The 21870-nt window shown below is 40.2% G+C and overlaps 2 protein-coding genes across 2 annotated transcripts; both read right to left on the bottom strand.

The window, feature by feature from the left end:
- Positions 1-98: 98 nt before the first annotated feature.
- On the bottom strand, positions 99-1541 carry znf830 (zinc finger protein 830). Its single transcript, XM_060875096.1, has one exon. The coding sequence runs from the start codon at positions 1449-1451 to the stop codon at positions 447-449; it is 1005 nt and encodes a 334-aa protein (XP_060731079.1). The 5' UTR covers positions 1452-1541; the 3' UTR covers positions 99-446.
- A 4443-nt stretch (positions 1542-5984) lies between these two features.
- On the bottom strand, positions 5985-15645 carry LOC132848970 (serine/arginine-rich splicing factor 11-like). The gene is made up of 12 exons (XM_060875095.1): positions 15341-15645; positions 14028-14161; positions 11103-11212; positions 10425-10493; positions 10261-10310; positions 10057-10178; positions 9882-9969; positions 9200-9319; positions 7984-8073; positions 7597-7671; positions 7216-7396; positions 5985-6713 (listed from the first exon to the last, which is right to left on the bottom strand). The coding sequence occupies exons 1-12, from the start codon at positions 15460-15462 to the stop codon at positions 6525-6527; spliced, it is 1350 nt and encodes a 449-aa protein (XP_060731078.1). The 5' UTR covers positions 15463-15645; the 3' UTR covers positions 5985-6524.
- Between the last annotated feature and the right edge of the window lie 6225 nt (positions 15646-21870).

Below are 21870 nucleotides of genomic sequence, written 5' to 3'. Positions count from 1 at the left end.
TTAAGTAAGCTCGAGCCTCAGCAGACGTGTGTAGTGCAGCAGGGATACGGAACGAGTAGCTCACAGAGTTACAGCGCTGAGGTGAATTGAGGAGTCAATAGAGTGAAAATATTTATTTTACAAAAGACAACATAGATGTAGTTTATCACAGATTTTCTTTTTTTTTCGTTTTTGAGTTGTTACTACAGAAATTCATCCAGAGGGTAAAATCAGGTTACTGTTGAGCTTTTACTCATCACAACTTACTTACACACTCGCTCTGAGCTGGAAAACTGAAACTGCTGTGATGCTACAATCATGTCTGTCGTCTACACTGTGAAAATTCCCATAATGTGAAGCCACAATATTTAATATCGAACTGTAAGCCAAGAGTCAGACAGTAAGAACAACCTGAGCTCTAAATCACATCACTGAGACAAATCAGAGCAGTGCGGAGAGACCTGACGCTACGCGAGCGCTCCTTTGGCTCTCCAGTCTCTGCCCAACACGTTCATCAGTTCTTCCTCATCTTCCTCCTCCTCTTCTCCATCACCACCACCACTTCCTGAAAGACGACGCTCTTTCGTCATCATCTTGTCCTTGACGGCTTCCCGTTTGGTGCGCAACACCTCGACTCTGCGCAGGCACTCGATCTGCTCGTCGATTTCGTCGATCTGCCTCTCCAGGCGCCCTTCCTCGTCCTCTTCGGCCACGATGGCCTCGGAGACGTTGCTCACCGCGCGCATTTCCTTCTGAAACTCCTCCCACTCCTTGTCCAAATGGTCTTTCGGAGTGTCGACGTTTCGCACCTTGGCGTCTCGGACCGGATCGTCGAAGAAGCCTTCGGGAATCGTCTCCGCCATGCTGTCCTTCTTCTCTACGGGTTTCTCAACCTCGGCTTTGGAGATCGATCCCGAGTGAGACGCGGACGGGACGGACGGGATCTCGGGGACGCTGCTGTCGAAGAAATCAGCAGGAAGTTGTCCATCAGATGCAGGATCCGGCTGCTTTACATCAGCTGGACCTTTACTTGAATTAGCTGATTGATCGTCGTCGTCGTCTTTGTCATCGTATTGTCCAGCCAGAAGTACGAGCCCTGGTCCTGGTCCAGCAGTCTTACCCTGGACAACAACATCAGCCCCTGATGCTTTAGGCTTTTTCCCATCATGCACTTCTGCTTCTGCAGCTTTCCTCTTCAGTGTGGATGTTTGTGGGTTGTTGTGAGAGCCCTTGAGCTCTGAGACTTTGTCTTTGTGCTGTTTACTGAGGACATGAGCCTGCCACAGGATGTGTCCCCTGACCTGTATGTTACACAGCACACAGCTCAGGTGTCCCAGGCTGTTGTACTTAGCGTACGGAGACTCCACACGTTTCTGTCTCTCGCCCTGCTTCTGCTTCTGCTTCTCCCTCATCAGCCGCCGCAGTTCATCCTGATTCACCACCTTTTTACCTTTCGCTGCTTTAGACGCCATGACTTAAAGCGTTAGCTCCAAAATATCGTCGCTAACTAACATCCAGCTCGCTCTTAGGCTGTGGGCGCAGGGAAGTGACGTCACTTTCAGACGCCGAGGTCTGATTCGGGTTTCGTTTTGTTGTTGTTGATTTTATTTATTTATTTATTTATTTATTTATTAGTGCGCGGGCAGAAACTGTTGGCTTTTGTTGGGGTATTTAATTAATTACATTCATAGCTCTTTTATTTATTTATTTTCTTTTAATAAAAAAAAAGATATTTTACGTTAAGAGTCTAAATTATGTTATTATGTCACCGAGACCGGTTTACTGGTGATAATAAATGTCATGTAATAGAAAAATACAATTAAGAATATTTCAAGGCTACACTTAATTTTTAATCATATATTTAAGTCGTTTTTCCCCTTAATAATATTTCATTTTTTTGCGTTTTGTTTTTCGTTTTCAAAATAAAAGTCCTCATCCGACCATCTATCTATCTTGTCTGTCTATCTGTCTCTATCTATCAATCTGCCTGCCTGTCTGTCTCTATCTGGCTGGCTGGCTGTCTATCTAGCTATCTGTCTGTCTGTCTGTCTGTCTGTCTGTCTGTCTGTCTGTCTGTCTATCTAGCTATCTGTCTGTCTGTCTGTCTGTCTGTCTGTATGTCTCTATCAATCTGCCTGTCTGTCTCTACCTGTCTATCTATCTATCTATCTATCTATCTATCTATCTATCTATCTATCTGTCTGTCTGTCTGTATGTATGTCTGTCTGTATGTCTCTATCAATCTGCCTGTCTGTCTCTACCTGTCTATCTATCTATCTATCTATCTATCTATCTATCTATCTATCTATCTATCTATCTATCTATCTATCTATCTATCAATCTGCCTGTATGTCTCTATCTATCTATCTATCTATCTATCTATCTATCTATCTATCTATCTATCTATCTATCTATCTATCTATCTGTCTGTCTGTTTGTCTGTATGGAACATCACTCTGAGAATGGACTCAGTACAGACTCTCTGAAACTGGACTGGAAAACAGTCTGGTTTGGACTGTGGTGAGATAAAACTCCCTTAGATGGAAGAGGAAGAAACCTCGAGAGGAACCAGACTCAAAAGTGAACCTCATCCTCATTTAGGTGACACTGAAGGGTGTGATTATAACCTGTTATAAACACCAGAGTGTTGTTATGAATAATGTCCTTTCCACAGTCAGATACAGTCTGATAATTGTGTATTGATTAGGAGCTTGTTGTCCTTAAACACCACATGGAGTGTGGAAATGGACGTGGAACACAACTGGAGCTGGTACAATCTGCCTCGGGAGAACACCTGTGGGATGTGGTAGACCGGGAGCTTCACAACATGAAAGGGCTCCTTCAAAATCTGCAGGTTCTCCCTCATCATAGATTTTCAATATGAATCAGAATCTCAAAGAAATGTTTGTAACATCTTGTTGAATCCATGCCATGAAGAATTGTAGATGGTTTAAGAGTAAAAAGTATTAGTGTAGTGTTTTTAATAAGGTGCATCACATATAAGGTTTGGGCTGGTAGAGGTGTGCAAAAAAATGGAGATTTATATGACAAAGGCATTCTGTTAACATTTAATGACCTGAGTCTGAGATATTCACTCTCTCACACACTCATTTTCTACCGCTTATCCGAACTACCTCGGGTCACGGGGAGCCTGTGCCTATCTCAGGCGTCATCGGGCATCAAGGCAGGATACACCCTGGACGGAGTGCCAACCCATCACAGGGCACACACACACACACTCTCATTCACTCACGCAATCACACACTACGGACAATTTTCCAGAGATGACAATCAACCTACCATGCATGTCTTTGGACCGGGCAGGAAACCGGAGTACCCAGAGGAAACCCCCGAGGCACGGGGAGAACATGCAAACTCCACACACACAAGGTGGAGGCGGGAATCGAACCCCCAACCCTGGAGGTGTGAGGCGAACGTGCTAACCACTAAGCCCCCGTGCCCCCCCTGAAATATTCAATACCTCATAAACATTTTTTTTAAGTTCTTACAATTGAAACATTTTATTTCATCAAAGCATTGTGATGCCCTTCGGGAAACGCCGCTGTCTTGTTTGGAGAATATTATGATTAAACATGAACATGGGAAGCACCAAATTTCTATATTATATGCTACACTTATCTCATATCAAAAGGAATCCAGTAAAGATAGAATGAGGGCTTGGAGTTTGGATATTAAAGAGGATATCGAGGAAACTGAGTGGTCACAAGCATGATTAAAAGCTGAAATACAAACGATTAATACAAGAATGAAGTTATTGCAACATAAATGGTTGATGAGGACATATAGGACATATATAACCCCTGAAACGCTTAACAAACGGTCCCCGGACATTCCAGACACGTGTGAAATGTTTCATTGAGAAGGGAACTTTAATTCATTGTGTATGGGAGTGCCCTAAATTGGTACATTTTTGGAAAATGGTTGTCAGTATCCTAAGTAACATCACAAAAACTCAAATACCGTGCATTGCAAAACTTTGTATTCTGGGGATATTATACCCAGATCATCTTTCTGTCAATAACAGTCAGAGGTCTCTTATTGACTTTGGCCTTCTGCAGGCCAGGAGGATGATTGCTTTGAGTTGGAGAGAGACTGAAATATCTTCCGCATACTCTTGGATCAAGGAGATGGCAATGCGTGTTACTTTAGAGACGTTAACGTACATTACAAGGCGTAAAGTACGGCAATTTGAAGAGATGTGGGCACCTTTAAATGATTTCCTTAAGAAATAAGAGGATGCATGTAATAAGGTTTTGTTTTATTTTAATTACTGCTGTTTTGATCAACATATTTGGAAGGTTTTTGTCATTTATTCTCCTTTTGGTGATACAATTCTTGTTATTTGGTTATTGGTTATGGTTAGTTTTATTGGAAAATCAATAAAAGAAAACATTGTTGGGGAGGTGCAGCACATACACAATATACACTCCTGAACAAAATCTTAAGACCAGGTAAAATATTACATGTACTCACACTTCACACTGGTGGATCGTAACCAGGTTGTAATTTATTCTTCAAAATGCCAAAAGAGACAAAAAATAGAGTAGGAAATTTATCGATAGAGCTCTCTTGGTTGTCCCTCGTTCACGCTTAAAAACGAAGGGTGATAGGGCTTTTTCTATTGCGGCCCCCCGTCTCTGGAACCAACTTCCACTGGACAATCGCCTTGCACCTTCAAGTACAACTTTTAAAGTGAAGTTGAAAACATATTTTTATTCCCGGGCATTTTAATCGGATTTTGTCTATGTTCTATTGTTTTATTGTATCATCTGTTTTGTTTATTTTTATGTTTAGATTTTGACTTTGTTCAGCACTTTGGTCAGCTCTGCTGTGATAAATGTGCTATAGAAATAAACTTTACTTACTTACTTATTGAAAACTGCATTTAACTCAAACAGGCTGGTCATCAATCAGCTTATCAAAAGTTAAAATATGGCTTTAATGTCATTGTGATACGGTCAGACACACTGTCATGATCTCCTGATGGCAAATGCAAAAAGGCTTTCTGTTTTCGAACGTATGTGGATTGTTGAGCTGCAACGAGCAACGGCTCTCGCAACGCGCCGTCGCTGCCGAAGTTGGACGCAGTAAGACAGTCATTTTAAATTTCTTAAAAGATACTGAGAGTTATGGGACAAAATAATCAAGTGGTAAACCCCAAAAAATGTCACCTGCACTGAGCCGGAGGATCCGACTGGCGTCCTGTAAAGACAAAGGCCGATCCTTGACCCAAATGAAGCCCTTACTGATGCTGACTGCAGCCCGATAACCATAACTGTTTGGCATTTGCAAGAGAGCACCAAACATGGGACACAAAAAAAAAAAAATGGAAGAAAGTTTTATTCTCGGACAAGAAAAAATTTAACCTGGATGGTCGTGATGGCTTCCAAAGATACTGACATGACAAGGAGATCCCTCTGGAGGTGTTTTCTACCCGGCACAGTAGAGGAGGCTCCATCATGATCTGGGGGTGCTTTTTCCCCATTGAAGGAAAAAGCATGTCAAGATCATGATGGAGCCTCCCTCTTGACCAAGGGACCAGCGCGAAATGCAAATACTTGGGATGTTTCACCCAGTCTTATAATTCTGGTCAGGAGTGTATTTATTTATTTATTTATTTATTATCTGCAGTGACTGATCAGGGTTGTGGTGGATGGATGAGGAACCTCTCCTGGAAACCCTGGGCATTTGGCTGAAAGGTTGAAGTCCATTATGTTTCAGTTTTATGTTCAATCCTGAGCACGAGTGTTTGGGTGGACACATTTCTCCTCACACACACGTGGTTTTCATTCACGTTCATGTTTTCTTCCCACAAACATTTAAATTGTCTAACTTGGTTAGTTCGAATCTGTCTAGATCAAAATTTTGGGTATGTAACGCTCAAATGTCACACCATACAAACAGTAAAATGTTTTTACGCCGTGTTCCCTTTGACGTGAATAAAATGGACGGCTGAAGGAAAAAAAAAATAAGTCTGAAACATGTTTGACTCAAGCGAGTTTATTTACAGTATAAAAAATTCCAACTCCAGGATGATCATCTACTGAATATGAAGTCTAGGAATATAAAGCACTAATCATGTACATGTTCTATTTAAAATGACAATTACGGCAAAGATCGGTATCAAAATGATAAATGGAAAAGGGGAGGGGGGCAAAAACTTTCTCCAAGAGATCCGTGGACGTTAAACAGTCTTGTAGACATGGTATTAAGAAAGAAAAAAACAACAACAAAAAATAGCTATTTGTCAATTGCTGAGCCAAAAGGGAAGCAACGAAGAGACCGAAAACAAACAGCGACAAATGAACGATCCTTCCCTTTTAAAGAGCAAAACAGGATGGAAAGGAAACACAGGCTACTTTGTGTTATTGAACCCAAATCGCATTAAACGCTCACGTGGCTGATGAAGAGGAGAAACAGTTAAATGTTAAACTCTGAGGTTATTAAAGAAGGAGAGACGACCACGAGGGTAAAGCAAATCATGATACGGTTCGTTCAAAGTTCGTCGGGTGTCTTCGTGGCTCTCAGTCGCTCACGTCCATGTCCTGTTCTTCGTTGTGGTCGTCTCCGTTCTGCTTGGCCTGTTTAGGCGTGTGCTTGGCGCTGTCGCCTTCGTAGCGTGCGGGAGAGGAACCAGAATCGTCGGAATACTTTGCCTCGCGTTCCTTCTCGCTGTCGTATCCCTGTTCCTCCTCGTCATAGTCTCGAGTCACCTGCAACGGTTAAAGCAGCGACCGACGTTTACACGAGTACAACACTTATTCCTCACTTACAGCTCACATACACTTGCACAGAGTAACAACGCTTGTTTTTGCTCTAATGAGAACAGTCAGGCATCAGCAAGAACATCCTGCTTAGAGGAAACTGTTGGATCTACGCAGTTCAGGCTAATCACAGCAGCTCGGTTCGCTCACCCCAGGCATCACCCTGAGCTTAAACTGCTGTACATCATCCACTGTCTAGTTAAACACAAATCAGACACGGTGCATCTGTACAAACTACACACTACTTCATTTCTGGTTATATTTTTTTTCTTTTGCCGAGCGAACGACTAGTTTCATCTGATCCGATGATCATCTATCGGACCTCATCATCGAATCCTCGGTACTCAGCACAGTAGTTCAATCGGACGGACTGGTACGGTGTCTTACAGCAGTCTCTGAACGTTGCATTGCATCAGATTTGTACAGTAACCAGAGAGGGTCGTGACCGTACCTTCACGTCTCGCTTCTCGCTATCGGACGTCCGCTCTCTCTCCTTATCTTTGCTCTTTTTCTTCTTGTTAGAGGAGCGCTCGGACTCGTCGCGATCCCGCTCTCGGTGGTCAGACCTCCTGTCGCGATCACGCTCTCGGTCCTTCTCTCGTTCCCGGTCTCTCTTCTTCTCCTTCTTGTGTCTGTGTGAGAAAGCAACCATGAGATACAGTTTACATGAGGAAATATTAGGAATATCAAAGATGGGGCGAGAGGCAAATATTTTGAAACGTTACTGTAAGCCACGCTCACACGAGGCAGGGTTAAATTAATGAGAATTTTTAAAGTTAAACACAAACAATAAAGAAAAGGAAAACGATATAATGGTGTGAATGAATCTCACCGCCTTGGCGACGGTGTCCTGGATCTTCTCTTGGGAGATCTTCGAGGAGATCGGCTAACGCTCCTCTTTCGTCTCCTACGGTGAATAAAAACAGAGCAGACACGGACGTGAAACGGCAGTGGCGATAAACGCTGCTACTTCTGATAATACTAGAAACATGGTCCAGATGGAGTAGAGGTTTAGGAGTTATGATGTACACATGAGCTACACATCTCTACACACCCTTTCACATCTGAACAACACTGACTGTAATGTTTTAAAACCAAATAATAAACAAAACAGATCAGTGAGACAGATGAGCTTGGCGCGAGTCTGACCTGTAGAGCATTAAAGCTAAGCATGAAGCAATGGAAAATATGAGGAGATTGTTAAGGTTAAAACATTTACCGGCTCGTGCTTCTAGATCTCCTGGCGGTGCTGTAGCTCTTTGGAGGTGTTTTAGAGCGTTTCTTGTCTTTGTCCTCTTTTTTTCTGTCCCTGGGAATGAGAGAGAATCACTTTCACTTTTTCATTGTGATCTTTATAACTGACTTTACCAAGTCTTAAGCGTGAGGACCGTGAGGCCAGTTCCCTCTGCGTCACCTTCGTTTTTAAAACCCTTACGTTGGTATTAGTCAGGTGTGTTTCAGAGCGATGAGAGGCCCGTGCTAATACAGTACGTTATTAAATGCAGCACTTTCATGTTCTAACTGAAATCCCTGACAGGAAATGTGCAAAATTGTTCTTTCGAAGCTTCCTTCCTGTCATGTTACCTAGCAACAATAAATCCAGTCCTTGAAAAGGCCTCAACAAGCAAAATAAAAACAGCCCTGCATCCAGACTAAAGAAAATAAAAGCACTCCTTATATTTACAACATTAAATCCTTTATACTGTATCAAGGCAGGAGTTTCTGATCTTTTTATTATTGACGCACATGTCTGATGCCTCCCAAATAAAGACGCCGCCTCATGTTGAAAGCTGCTGCTGCTGCTTGCTGTATTTAAGGGTCGGAGGAAGCAAAGCAGCGACTCTGCTCCGGATACTTAACGCTTCGCCAAGTGAAAAGCAGAAGCTTTAGTAGAAGATTAATCGATCTGAGAGGTAAAGCTCTGAACAAAAAGATCAGACAGCAGCCTGTGAATCAGTCAGTTATTCATTTATTTGGCTTGTCGTTTCCTCAGACGAGAGCAGAGATCAATGCTGACATGGGCGACAAACAAACAGGAAAGCGAGATCCCGCAGGCAGGACGACTAAAGGAGCCTCTCTAATAGAGTATTACTTTATAGTCTCACAAGACTAACATCATCTTGTCTATAAATAATGACTAACTCGGATATTTAATAACTAAAACATCTGGAATGATGATAAATACCATCCGATAGCAACTCACTACCTCTTTTATAGCTGTCTGGATTTTTGAACAAGGCTGAAGACGTGTGTACGTCCTGAACACGATCAGCGCCGGTGTTACATTTTTACACAAGCCTCTTTTATGAAGGTTAAAAACGTCATGTATCAGTGACGATTTCTAGTGCTTCAGTAAATCAGTTCCCTTCACGTGGCAATCTTGCCTTTGTATAAATCAGTAAACCACTATGTGTTTAGTAGCGTGGCGCTCTAACCTGGATCTGCTGGCGGAGCGGCGGCCACGGTCTCTGGAGCGGGATCTCCTCCTCCTGGGGCTTCGGGAGCGTCTGCGGCTGCGGGACCGGGAGCGTTTCCGAGTCCTGCTGGTGGACCTCCTGTGGAGTTAAAGTCTCAAAGTCAAAAAGCCGTTCGACGAGCAGCCTCGTGAAGAAACACACTGCTTCTGTTCTTCTGCTAACGTTTGGATTTGATGAACATTATTTCATTGTTTCGCTTAACGTTTACATCACTTCAGGTATGTAGAAGCAGCGTCTCCTCATGTAAAACTAAACATGCAACATATAGGAACAGTGGCCCATTTTAAGAGCCTTAACATGGAAAACAGAGGAAATGTTGATATTGTGATGAACTGACTCGTATCTGAGAAATCAGAGTTACTGCAAATATTTTCTCTAATAATTACAAACTGACTAAAAAAAAAGCAGCTGATCTTAAATTTGTACTTAATCTTTAAAATGATCAAATCAGACAAAATTATTTAATTGAGCACTTTTAGAAATAAAAACTTTAAATATAACCATAAAAGCTTGTTTATGAATAGTTAATTGACACTTGCTGAAAGCTTATGAATATATACAGTATATCGTATGTATTATGTAGTACAGAAATGCATGGATGTGTTACATGGCCCACACAAACTCCATATTTAAGGTGTACCTGTGTCGGGAGCGAGAGCGGGATCTCCTGCGTCGGGATCTAGACCTGGATCTGGAGCGAGAATGCTTGCGCTTGCTGTCTTTTTTACCTGGAAAACAAATTTGAATAACTTCCATTTCTACACTTGAGCAAACGCAGGGAAAAAAACCTTTATGCTTGAGGCTCGTAGACTCACTACTGGGCTCAATCGCAGCAGAGATGAGGGACTGGGCCTCTCGGACTCTCTTCATGGCTTCCTCGATTTCCTTGTTGGAAGCGTCTGCCTTCAGACCCATGCCTGCCGCCATCGGGTTCATCCTGTAACAACGCACTGAGATAAAGCTCACATGTTTACATGTTTACTTTGTGGACTGATCTCTAACGAGCAAGTCAGACTTACTTTGGATCCACTGAGGTCATCAGCTTCAGAATCTGATCGGCAGAGAGCGCCTATTAAAAAAATAAATAAATAAAAACTCCAAAACCTCAGTCATGATGCAAACACAAAGGAAAGTATGACTAAATGAAATGAATGAACGGTAATGGGAAGTGATCCGCACTCACCTGGGGGTTCATGCCGGCTCCAGGTAACATGGCTGGACCACCGAGAGCACCCAGAACTCCGCCTCCCATCTAGAACAAAAACAGAGGTCTCTTTGGTGTTGTAAAAATGACAACCGTGCCTATAAATATACAGGACGGCGCACGAGTCCAGCATCATAGGGCTTAGTGTATATTTACAGACGCACGAGCGAGGAATAACAAATCAAAAAACAGTAAACGCCTTCATTGTTGTCCTCATGCGACGCTGGACACAAGTCAATACATTACAATGACTTAAAATACCAAATATTGTCCTAACTTGTACAAAGAAACTGGAAGATTTAAAGAACTTGATAGATATATAAAACACAATTACGTGGTTCAGGACTGAGAAACCCAGCTGGGAAACAGATTTCCAGGGAGTTATTACAGACTTATGTAATGTTTAGATATGCATCAGTGACTGATCTCACTAATGCTCATGCAGCTGAATGAACACAAATCCCCACAGCAACACACTCCAACATCTAATGGAAAACCTTCCCACAAGAGTGGAGCTTATTAGAGGAGCAAAGTGGGAATATCTCCACAGTTGACAAAGGAGCACAAACCTTTGATCACGTGTAAGTTACAGCGGATATATAAAACCTTATCCTTCAGCTAACGTTACGCAGGGTACGAATAAAAAGTGCAGGTTACCGATGCTAGAGGGTTGGGTGTCGGCAGCAGTCCTCCCCCTGGAAGAAGCCCGGCGACGGCGTTCGCAGGCGCCATCAGCGACAAAGCTTTTGACTCATCGGGGATCACACCTTCAAGATCAAGAAAGCTTGAATTAAAACCCAAAACAAAAACGGCTGACAAGCTCAAGAAGGGGAGAGACAGAGACATACAGAGCATTCAGACAATAAATATACTCGCCTCCAAAATGGCATTACCACCTGTGTCTCTTCTCGTTTTAGGTATCTTTAGATTTTTTTTTTTAAATTGCTGTCCCTTATAACTAAGATGGGAAAATTTCATTTAAAAAAAAAAAAAAGAAAAAAAAAAAAAAAAAAAAAAAAAAAAAAAAAGACACACTACTGCAGTTATTACTGCCAAGATGTTATCACCTGGACGCGTGTAATTTAAGTCATGAACCAAACGTGAGCGAGCACAGTGGCTTCTCCGGGTGATGTGCTTTCAACTTTTCATATAGACGTTTTATGAACAATCGACTCACGTTGGCAGCTTCGCTAAAAGCACACAGAGAAAGATCGAGATACACAACACAAAAACACTTTCAGAGATTGTGGCGATGAACAGTAAATAATGCTTCAAAGTCATTTTTTTTGACTGAATAACTGACAGAAATAAAGAGTTACGGCTACACATTCAATTGCACGTCACGATTTCTTTTTTTTTTGGGGGGTGGTGGGCTTTTGCTGGTGACTTTCCTTACCTGGTATCTCACTGGAACGCTAGCCTGACCACAGCACACAAGGCTAACGTGCTCTTACATCAATAACACACGCAAATACTTTAGAGATTTTTTAAATAAACTACAGTCCCAACAAAAGCCTGAAATATTTGTGTGCGCGCAGGGGGGATAAGTCACAATGTTTTTCATTATACATGAATGAACTTGTAGAAAAAAATAATAATCTTGACAGGAGATCACATTTAAAACAGACAAGCAAAAAAAAAAAAAAGAAAAAAAAAAAACACAACAACAAAAATTATAATAATAATGATAATAATAATAAAAAAAACAAGCACATTAGAAAAGATTGCTGCAGGAGACAAAACTGTAGGGCTGTATTTTCGATTTTCATTTTCGGGCACGGCCTGGTAAACAGGACTGGCAGAGCCAGGAAAAAGAACTGTAAAACACAACAACAAAAACAAGAGACCACTGTTAAAGAGAGGAAAGAAAATCACACCCGACTTTTACATTATGTGGAGTCCACCTAGTGAAATCACAAAGCACATCATTTCACTAACTGTGAAAACGATTTATTTAGGCTAATCTCATTCCTGAGGGAAACCCAATCCTACCATAATGTGTATATTTGATATGAAAGATGAAAGAAAGAAAAAAAAAAGAAAATAAACAGCTTAATATTTTATATGTACAATGTCTGAATCAAGCCATATGGAGTCACCTGAGTGGTTTTTATAATAATATTACTAGATAAATTAAAGAAAAAAGGAAATGTTTGACAGAACCACAATGTTTTATGCGGAGAGCTATGCATAGTGGATGTTGGCAAACTACGCACAATGTACATATTATAATATACCTAGGAGAGAGAGTGAGAGAGAACGAGAGAGAGAGAGAGAGAAAGAGAGAGAGAGTTAAAGAGAAAGAAACATGAAGAGAAAAGGGGGAGGGCAAAAAGGTGTGGCGGCTGGCGTATTGTAATTGCCTACAGTCGCCTGTTGGCAGGGAGAGGACCACTTTCAGCCTTCAGGGAGGGGGCTCTGCGTTTGCCTTCTCCACTACAAAAACCACACACAAACAAACAAGAGAACATTTTTAATAGGAGACAGTCTAAAATGATGAACTGGTGGTGGTGGGGAGGGGGACGTAAAAACATGAGCAGGATAATGAACATGAGCGCGTTTGTCCGTTTTGACCCCTCGTACCTTTTTTGTACCTGGTCAGTTTAAGTTCAAGATCCTGGTGTAGACCTGCTGATACACTGGCAACTTTAATAACCCTTTATATATACACACACATATTGATCTGAATGTGTTAGAGCAGTAAAGATCCCACGAAAGCACGTCCGCAGAATGGGGTGTTTACAAGTGTATACATCCTGTCCCTCTGTCCAGGTATGTATAAAAAACAATGCGACTGTTTAAAAAAAAAAAAAGGGTAAGAGTCCGGCACACCGAAATATGCTCTTCTGTGTTTACATGGCGAATGAATCTGCTATTAACACTGAACTGACGGGGTGATTACATTTGTGTTTCGCTGACAGGAAAAGAGAAATTACAAGTTACAGCTAAATCAAATGCAGGATATTCTGTGGGGGGAAAATGTAGAAGATCCTTGACAGGGAAATGTCTATTTTACTTTAATGGTATATATTAATAAGTTATATCGTTACAGGACAGACATGCTCTTGAAGCAAATTCAGAAAGGATAGTGTTAATTGTGCAGAGCTAGAATCTATTGACCTATGGAGTTTTTTAAGGTGAAGGGTTTAAATGAGTCCCCGTTCAAGTTAAGCTGAGTTTAAGTTCAACCAGAATAAACTGTTTTGCTGTAGAGGTCCAACGTGTACACAACAGACATCGCATGCGTGGCCATGCCCACTTTCACCCCTCTCCTAGCTGCATGAATCCCATAACTCACAATCTCGATACACACCATGGACCATTAAGAAAAATGATCGGTGTAGATGTTGTTGATCTATAAGGGCATTTTCTTGTAGTGCATGAGTCAGTGTGCAAGCTTCTGTTACTCGGCTGCGAGCAGGAAACGTGAACTTTCATCGTCGTGTAAATTAGTGGTGAGACATCAGTTATGTTATGGGCAGATTTCACAATCAACTGGTGGAAGAGAACCTAGTGTCTGTACATCAGTCTGCCAAAGGAAACACGTGACTGACGTGAGCCGGAATAGCGGGAGATACCAACCTTCTGCGTAGGGCACAACTATAAGAGCCCTGTCCACAAAGACCGTGTTTGTAAGGTGCTGGGAAACGCCGACCGACTCCTGCTCGTTAAACCTCACGAAGCACACGCGCGAAGTCACTGGCATGGTGGAGTCACTGCAACACAAAAAAAGGTTGAAAGTTAGCGTAAAGACACTTATCACAACAGCAAAAAAAAAAAAACGTAAATAAATAAAGCAGAGTTAGATTTTTAGGACCCTGTACGCTGATTTATTAGCACTTGATAGTGTATGTGTGTGTAAAACGATTATCAATGTTTCTTTATATCATGGTCGAAGTTACAGCAGATCTATCCCGGGAACACTGGGCCACAAAGTGTGAATACACCCTGGATGGGAAGCCATTCATCATATACCACCACACACACTTATTTCCACTAACGATTAGTTCTGTACCAACATTTTAAGAAGCTAAAATACACCGAATTTGTTCAAATAGCTGAAATCATGAAATACTTTATTTTAATTTAATAATAACATTATGATATTTAATCATAGACGAAAAATTTCCATACCTGGTTAAACTGCTTTAAAAAAAAAAGATATTTAAAAAAGTCCATTCAATTAATTCGATTAGCATTTTGAGCCCCTTAAAATAAAGGAAAATCGCCCTTTACTTTATTATAAAACATACACGCCTTTTCTCCTTTTATTTTATTCAAATCTTTTATTTTACTTACACACTATTTTACCCATCGTCGCCTCGAACGTTGCGGTTTTTACGCAAACAAATAGAAACGTATCGAAACGACCGTCAATTAAAACACTTATTTAATAAACAAATATCAAGCTTGTAATCTGAAATGAATAAATAAATAAATAAAAAAAATAACCAACACCTTATTGTGCAAATGTTTTACTGGTGAAATTAATATTGTTTAACATATTAAAAATAAAAAAAAAAAATGCTAGGCCGTAAGCATGCTAGCCAAGCTAACCTACGCTAAGCTAACCTACGCTAAGCTAACCTACGCTAAGCTAACCTACGCTAAGCTAACCTACGCTAAGCTAACCTAGGCTAGGCTAACCTACGCTAAGCTAACCTAGGCTAAGCTAACCTAGGCTAAGCTAACCTAGGCTAAGCTAACCTACGCTAAGCTAACCTACGCTAAGCTAACCTACGCTAAGCTAACCAGACTAAAAAGCGCGGCCTGCTCCTCGTCTCCTGTACCTACTGACGCATTTTCACCGCATAATTCAGCAAGAATTGAAAAGTAGACGTTACATATTATTCGATATAAACGTTTATTTTCCTCTCGCGGATTTTTCTACTCACTCTGGAGGGAACAGTTTGAGCTCTTCGACGGTTCCCAGGAAACCGAACAGAGTGCGCATTTGCTCCGAGGTGGTGCTCGGGGACACGTTAGTCACCTGCACGACGTTCGTCCCGGAACTCATCTTCAAAGAAAGAAAAACAAATCACAATCCCGAATAGTAGATTATCTTAAACGCCGCCTCGGAAAAGGGACGAAAGTCTGGGACGAAAATTTGATCTCAAAATAGCGCTGAGCTCCGCAGTGCAGGCCGGAGCGCGTCCATCAACCGTCTCTAAGAACAACGGAAGCTTCCCTCAGCTACACAAACCGGAAATGCGTCATCAGGTCAGTAGGGCCGCGCGCTTTAAATTTTTATTTTGTTTTATTATTATTTTATTATTCAAACAAGTATACAAACAAATCAGGCACGAAGTGAACCATATTAACAAAAATAAATTAGAGGGAAATAAAAAAAAAAAAGAACAATAATGTAATTTAGAAGATACAACATAACACAAATGAACAGTAATAAAAAAAAAAATAACTAGAATGTACATTTCCTGAAGAAAATGTGAATGGTGCTTGCACGTGGCAAGTTCCCCTCATCGTGCTGAGTGTTTTGATATATGACACGTCCATGTTGTGCTAGCTTTTTGATTTCGCTTATTTTGGGGGCGGGGCTACACGTGACATCACGTGACATCATCAAAATACACGTGAGGAAGTTCCCCTCATTGTTCTGAGTGTTTTGATATGTCACATGTCCATGCTGTAAAAAGTTTTTTGATTTTGCATATATTGTGGGCGGGGCTGCGGCACAACCGAAAGGCCAGTCGGTACACCAGTTTAAAAGTTTGTTCAGAGTATCACCCTAAAGGAGCTGGTCGAGTTTGGTGTAGATAGTTCGAAAGCTTGGCGAGTTATAAACCTCCAAAGTTTATAATGGGAGTCTATGGGGGAAAAAGGCCATTTTGAGACCCGGTACTGGAAGTACTGGTACTCAGATCGCTTAGAAAAGTCATAGCACACCTCTCCTCAATGAGCCGGTCGATTTGACATGTCATTCATGGGTCTAGGACAAAAGCTGCGGGACAACCATTGTGCCGAAGTTTTGTCCGGAAGAGTATGCAGGATAGTAAGAATGTTGCTTTGCAAGCACCATTAATTAATAATAAAATTAAAAAAATTAATTAGCTAAATAAGTAAATAATACATTATCACCACAAAGGGTACAAAAGGCTAGAGATTACTTATCTCTATAAAATTAGCTACTGCAATAGCTTTCTTATTTGAACAAAGTTCAGAGAGATGAAGCAAGAATTTTTAGTTCATTTCTAAAACGAAATTTTTTGTTGTTGTTTTTTTTTTTTTTTTTAGAAATCTACATTTTGGGCTCAGATTGATATTGACGCAGGAAATGTTGCTATACAATTCAGACCAAAACAGTTTTGAGTAGTTGCATTGTAAAAAAAATTATATGTGATCAGGGGTTTCAATACCGTTCTCGCAACAAAAAATAAATAAATAAATAAATAAAAATTCGAGTGTCTTTGACTTTGGGAAATATTTGAAAGGTAATATAATTCGTTCTTATCCCCTTTAACTCCTTTGAATGAAAATTTTTTAAGATATTGAGACGTCTGATCCGATTTGGATGGAGTCTATCAACGAAGGGCCTTCTAATGTGCATGCTGTTACGTTTATAATCTCTAATAGCGCAGTTATCTAAACACTGAGATGAAAAGGAGAAAGTCACAGAATAGTGTGAAAGAATCCCTTTGAGAATTTATTAGATTTATCACCGTATAGAATAATTGAGAATATCCCCATTACCGTCCATCAAATCCAGTAAAGAAACAATATTGTACTTGAGTCAGTTTTCATAACATATTACGGTGCACAATTCCAGATGCAAGTCTTATGAGGACTGAAGTTCTGGGAAAAAGCTAATTTCCAACACATAAGTACTTGCTGATGAAAAGCAGATCATTTAAGAGGTAGTTCGGACAACTCCAACTAGGACGAGACTATAAACCATAAGCTATTTGTATTTGGAAGAAATGATCTACACCATTGGTTTGTATGGTTCATTATTTCTAATGTTGTCTATAACGTTCAATCCTTCTTCTTATGAATCGTAGCTATGAATCAAATCAGTTTTTATTAATATAGTGACGCTTATTTTTCCAGAAAAAGTTAAAGATTTTGTTATTATATTCCTTTATTAAATGAGGAGGGATGGACAGTGAGGAGGCTGGGTATACAAATCTAGAGAGCAATTCCATCTTGGTTAATAAAATTCTTCCAAATATTGAAATATCTCTTTGGGTCCAGCTATTTAGAATAGTTTTTGCTTTTAGAAATGTATTTATAAAGTTGTTTTGGATATTATAATTATCGTCTTCGGTGACGGTTATTCCGAAATATTTTACGGAAGTCTTAACATAAAGAATCTAAATCACTTCCATGGATTGCCAGATGCTTTGGAGAGAAGAATTGAACTAATTTAACAGCTCTATCAGTTTGATGTTTGTCCTTTAAAAGTAGACTGGTGTCGTGTGGCATTTGACTAATAATAATCTGTCTTCCAAAAACATTACGTTTGCCAAGGCTGTTATCTTTGTTAATCAAAATAGAAAGGATTTCTACTTCCAAGATGAATAGAAAAGGGGAAATGGGACAAAAAAAAGAGTAAACAGTCCTTGTTTAAAAATTGAGGTTAATACATTGTTTTGAATATTTTCGAGAAAGGCATTAAACAGGGGGGCATGGTGGCTTAGTGGTTAGCATGTTCGCCTCACATCTCCAGGGTTGGGGGTTTGATTCCCGTCTCCGCCTTGTGTGTGTGGAGTTTGCATGTTCTCCCCGTGCCACAGCATTTAGCTCAGGAGTTATTGACTCGGGAAACTCCAATCTGTGAATATGTGGCCAACTTTACTTAAGACGCCGAGGCGCTTTTTTCCTTCTCGATAGGTGAGTAACGTTGGTTTTGCTTTGTTACACAGAACTAATATATGCCTTTGTCCTTTGCATGATTATGCTTGTGTGTCATTTTTGCTTGTTTGTTTATCTGCAATCGTATTGTTCTTCCCTTCAGCTATGATAAAGACATTTCTTTCCATTAGTTGCCTGGGTTACGTATGTATGTGTAGGCGGAGCTATCGATACAGGGGTGGGACCCATTTGGGTTAGGGACGTGTTTGTTTTGGTGATTTCAAATGTCAACACTGGCTTTCAAAAATCTGAGACCCCACCTTTAATTCCTTTCTGCCAAAGTCTTCAAATATTCACTGATGAAGACCTGACTGTTGCAATGGCAGTTCAAAGATGATGTGATTGTCTCCAAGTGTTTTTTTCCACAGCAATCCCATGGGTTATGGGCTGTCCAGGCAGATCTATCCCCAGCAGAGTCCACCACCAAGCGACGAGACTGCTACCAGGAGTAGGGCGTCAGGATGGATTAGGGAGGTCCGGAGAAGAAAAATCAGTCACAATGGATACTCAGAATACTGGGAGCTAGAGAGTGGCACGTATAGCTCAACAGAAAGAGAGGGAGGGAGAGAGAGAGAAATATTAGGTATGCTTGTAATCATGTGATGGTTAAAGACATTGTACTTTATGTGCAAAGTGCAGACAGGAATCTGGTAAGACTAACTATGACAGCACAACAAAAAGGGAGGGTTTACAGATATTAGGACTTCTAAACCAATGTAGCCTGTGGCTAATGTAGCCCATTTGGCTTATGGATGGATGGATGGAAGGTTTTAAACATTTTAAACAATTATGTAACAATCTATTCATTACACCATCCATCCAGACAACCATTTTACTATTTAACCATTTCTTCATTTAAACATTAATTCATGTAAGCATCCGTCCTTCCATCCATGGAGCCTCAGATTCTTGTTCATGAGTGGAAACCAACATGGTCCTATTAGACTAATCGTTTTGTCCGTTGAGATGCTCGTCTGCTCAATAAAACTGTGAGTTACCTCACAAACTTCCTATCAGTTTGAACTAGTCTCATATACAGTATATATTGCAGAATATGTGACTTGATTCATGATGTATAAAAACAAAGAATCATTATTAAATTAATAACTTTATGTAACACTAAAAATACCCCAAATTTGGGTTAACTACTAATACCGTAGTTACACTGTTGAATTTACTCTCAAAACATTGAATAATAAAAACATTTTCCTTTAAAGTGACGTGACATACGGCTAAGTACGGTGACCCATAATTTGTTCCCTGCATTTAACCCATACAAAGTGCACACACACAGCAGTGAACACACACACACACACACACACCGTGAACACACACCCTGAGCAGTGGGCAGTCATTTATGCTGCAGCACCCAGGGAGCAGTTGGGGGTTCGGTGCCTTGCTCAAGGGCACCTCAGTCGTGGTATTGCCGGCCCGAGACTCAAACCCACAACCTTAGGGTTAGGAATCAAACTCTCTAACCATTAGGCCACGACTTATGCGAATTTTAATAAATAAATAAATATATATATATATATATATATATATATATATATATATATATATATATATATATATATATATATATCTCCCCCTCACTGGTAATAAGTTTTATGTTGACATGACTGTGAAAGGACCCTCCATATAATACAAAGCTGTTGAGGAATGTTAAACAAAGCAAATCCTTCCTTTTATTAGCTCAAAGAACAGCGGCCCTTATGTGTGGCGGCCTCAGTTTCACTGCCTCGTGTGGTTGCATAAGTGAAAAACATAGAACAATGGATTTGAAGTTAAAGTGAAGATCATTCAACATGTTTCTGCTTCAATCTTGTGCTTATATGAGTTCATTATCAGACAGTAATATGAAGCAGTATTAATGTTAAAAGACTTAACAGTAAGTGCAGTTATGAAGGAATGTGGAATTGAATGATTTATGATTTATTTATTCTGTGTATTTAATGTCATGTGTTCTAAGGGTACTGCAGTGGCTAAACATCCCTACAGGGATGGTGTATCCATCCATCCCTCCATTTTCCCATTCAACTATTTCAACATCCATCCATCCATCCATCCATCCATCCATCCATCCATCCATCCATCCATCCATCCATCCATCCATCCACCCATCTAAGTCTTCATTTAACCATTCAACTATTTCAACATCCATCCATCCATTCATCCATCCATCCATCTATTTATCAATTTATTCATCCATCAACCCATCAAAGTCTTCATTTAACCTTTCATTTATTCCATCCATCCATCCATCCATCCATCCATCCATCCATCCATCTTTTCATCCATCCATCCATCAACCCATCTAAGTCTTCATTTAACCATTCAACTATTTCAACATCCATCCATCTATTCATCCATCCATCCATCCATCCATCCATCCATCCATCCATCCATCCATCCATCCATCCATCCATCGATCTATTCATCCATCAACCCATCTACAGTAAGTCTTCATTTAACCATTCAATTATTCCATCCATCCATCCTTCGACCCATCGATCTCTCTATTTAAATATTCAACTATTTTAATACCTATCCAAACATCTATATATCCATCCATCGTGGGATAGTTTTTAGGCCAGCATGAGTTTGTGTAATTGTTAAAGATAATATATCACGAGTAGCGATGAACACCACTTGAGGCAAAAATCAGTTTAGTTACGAGTAATTTTATTCGCCATTTTTGTTTGTTTTGTTTTATGGAATAAGTCTTAACACAAGGAGGATGCATGAATAGGCTTTGTGTAGCTTAAATAACAATAACATCTTTTGTTCGGCAAATCTTGTCAAAGACAGATGGAGTCTGCACAGCAGCATCCATGGTAACTCTTCTAAAGTAGAGGTTAGAGTCAAGGTCAGGTCGACTGCTCAGAGCGGCGTTAGTCCCGTGGGACACATTCAGCTAAAGTCTGAAAGGATCCATGCATTGTTGAAGCACATTGGTTAAAGTTTGGAGAACATATTGTTCACCTCAGTTCAAAAGCTAAACCATATCATACAAAATCTATAAATTAGCTATATCTGTAGAATAATTAACATGGAAACGGAGTAAAGTCTTGTTCCCAGGAGGATTGAAAACAATAATAATCCCTCAGAAGAACAATGGTCACCTTCATGGCCAAAGATTGCACGTGCTCTTGAAACGCAAAAGCACATTTAAACACGTTTGTCTTTAAAATTGTAGATAAAATATCTGATTTATATAAAACCTAATGTATTAAAAGCTCCTAATACTGATGGGATTTTGTTAAACTACCTAGAATGACATGAGTAGTTACAGTAGATACGACTCATTAAGAGAAACACAGTTACATTGTTATGGCTAAATAAATAAATAAATAAATAAATAAATAATAGAAGGGATCTTTTGTTTTAGATATTTAAATAAAGCAATAACGTAAATCGTGGCTTTCACGTCTTAAGTAAAAGTATTAATGAGGTGGGTTTTTTTGTGTAATGTGTGATTAGCTTGTTTTGTAACCCGGCGTTGTGTTTGTATCTTTATCCGCACGCCTTCAACAGCCTCAGAACTATAGACCCA

This window comes from Tachysurus vachellii, chromosome 7 (assembly GCF_030014155.1).
Source record: "Tachysurus vachellii isolate PV-2020 chromosome 7, HZAU_Pvac_v1, whole genome shotgun sequence".
In the NCBI taxonomy this organism is placed as follows: Eukaryota; Metazoa; Chordata; class Actinopteri; order Siluriformes; family Bagridae; genus Tachysurus; species Tachysurus vachellii.
This window is presented reverse-complemented; position numbering and strand designations above follow the sequence as displayed.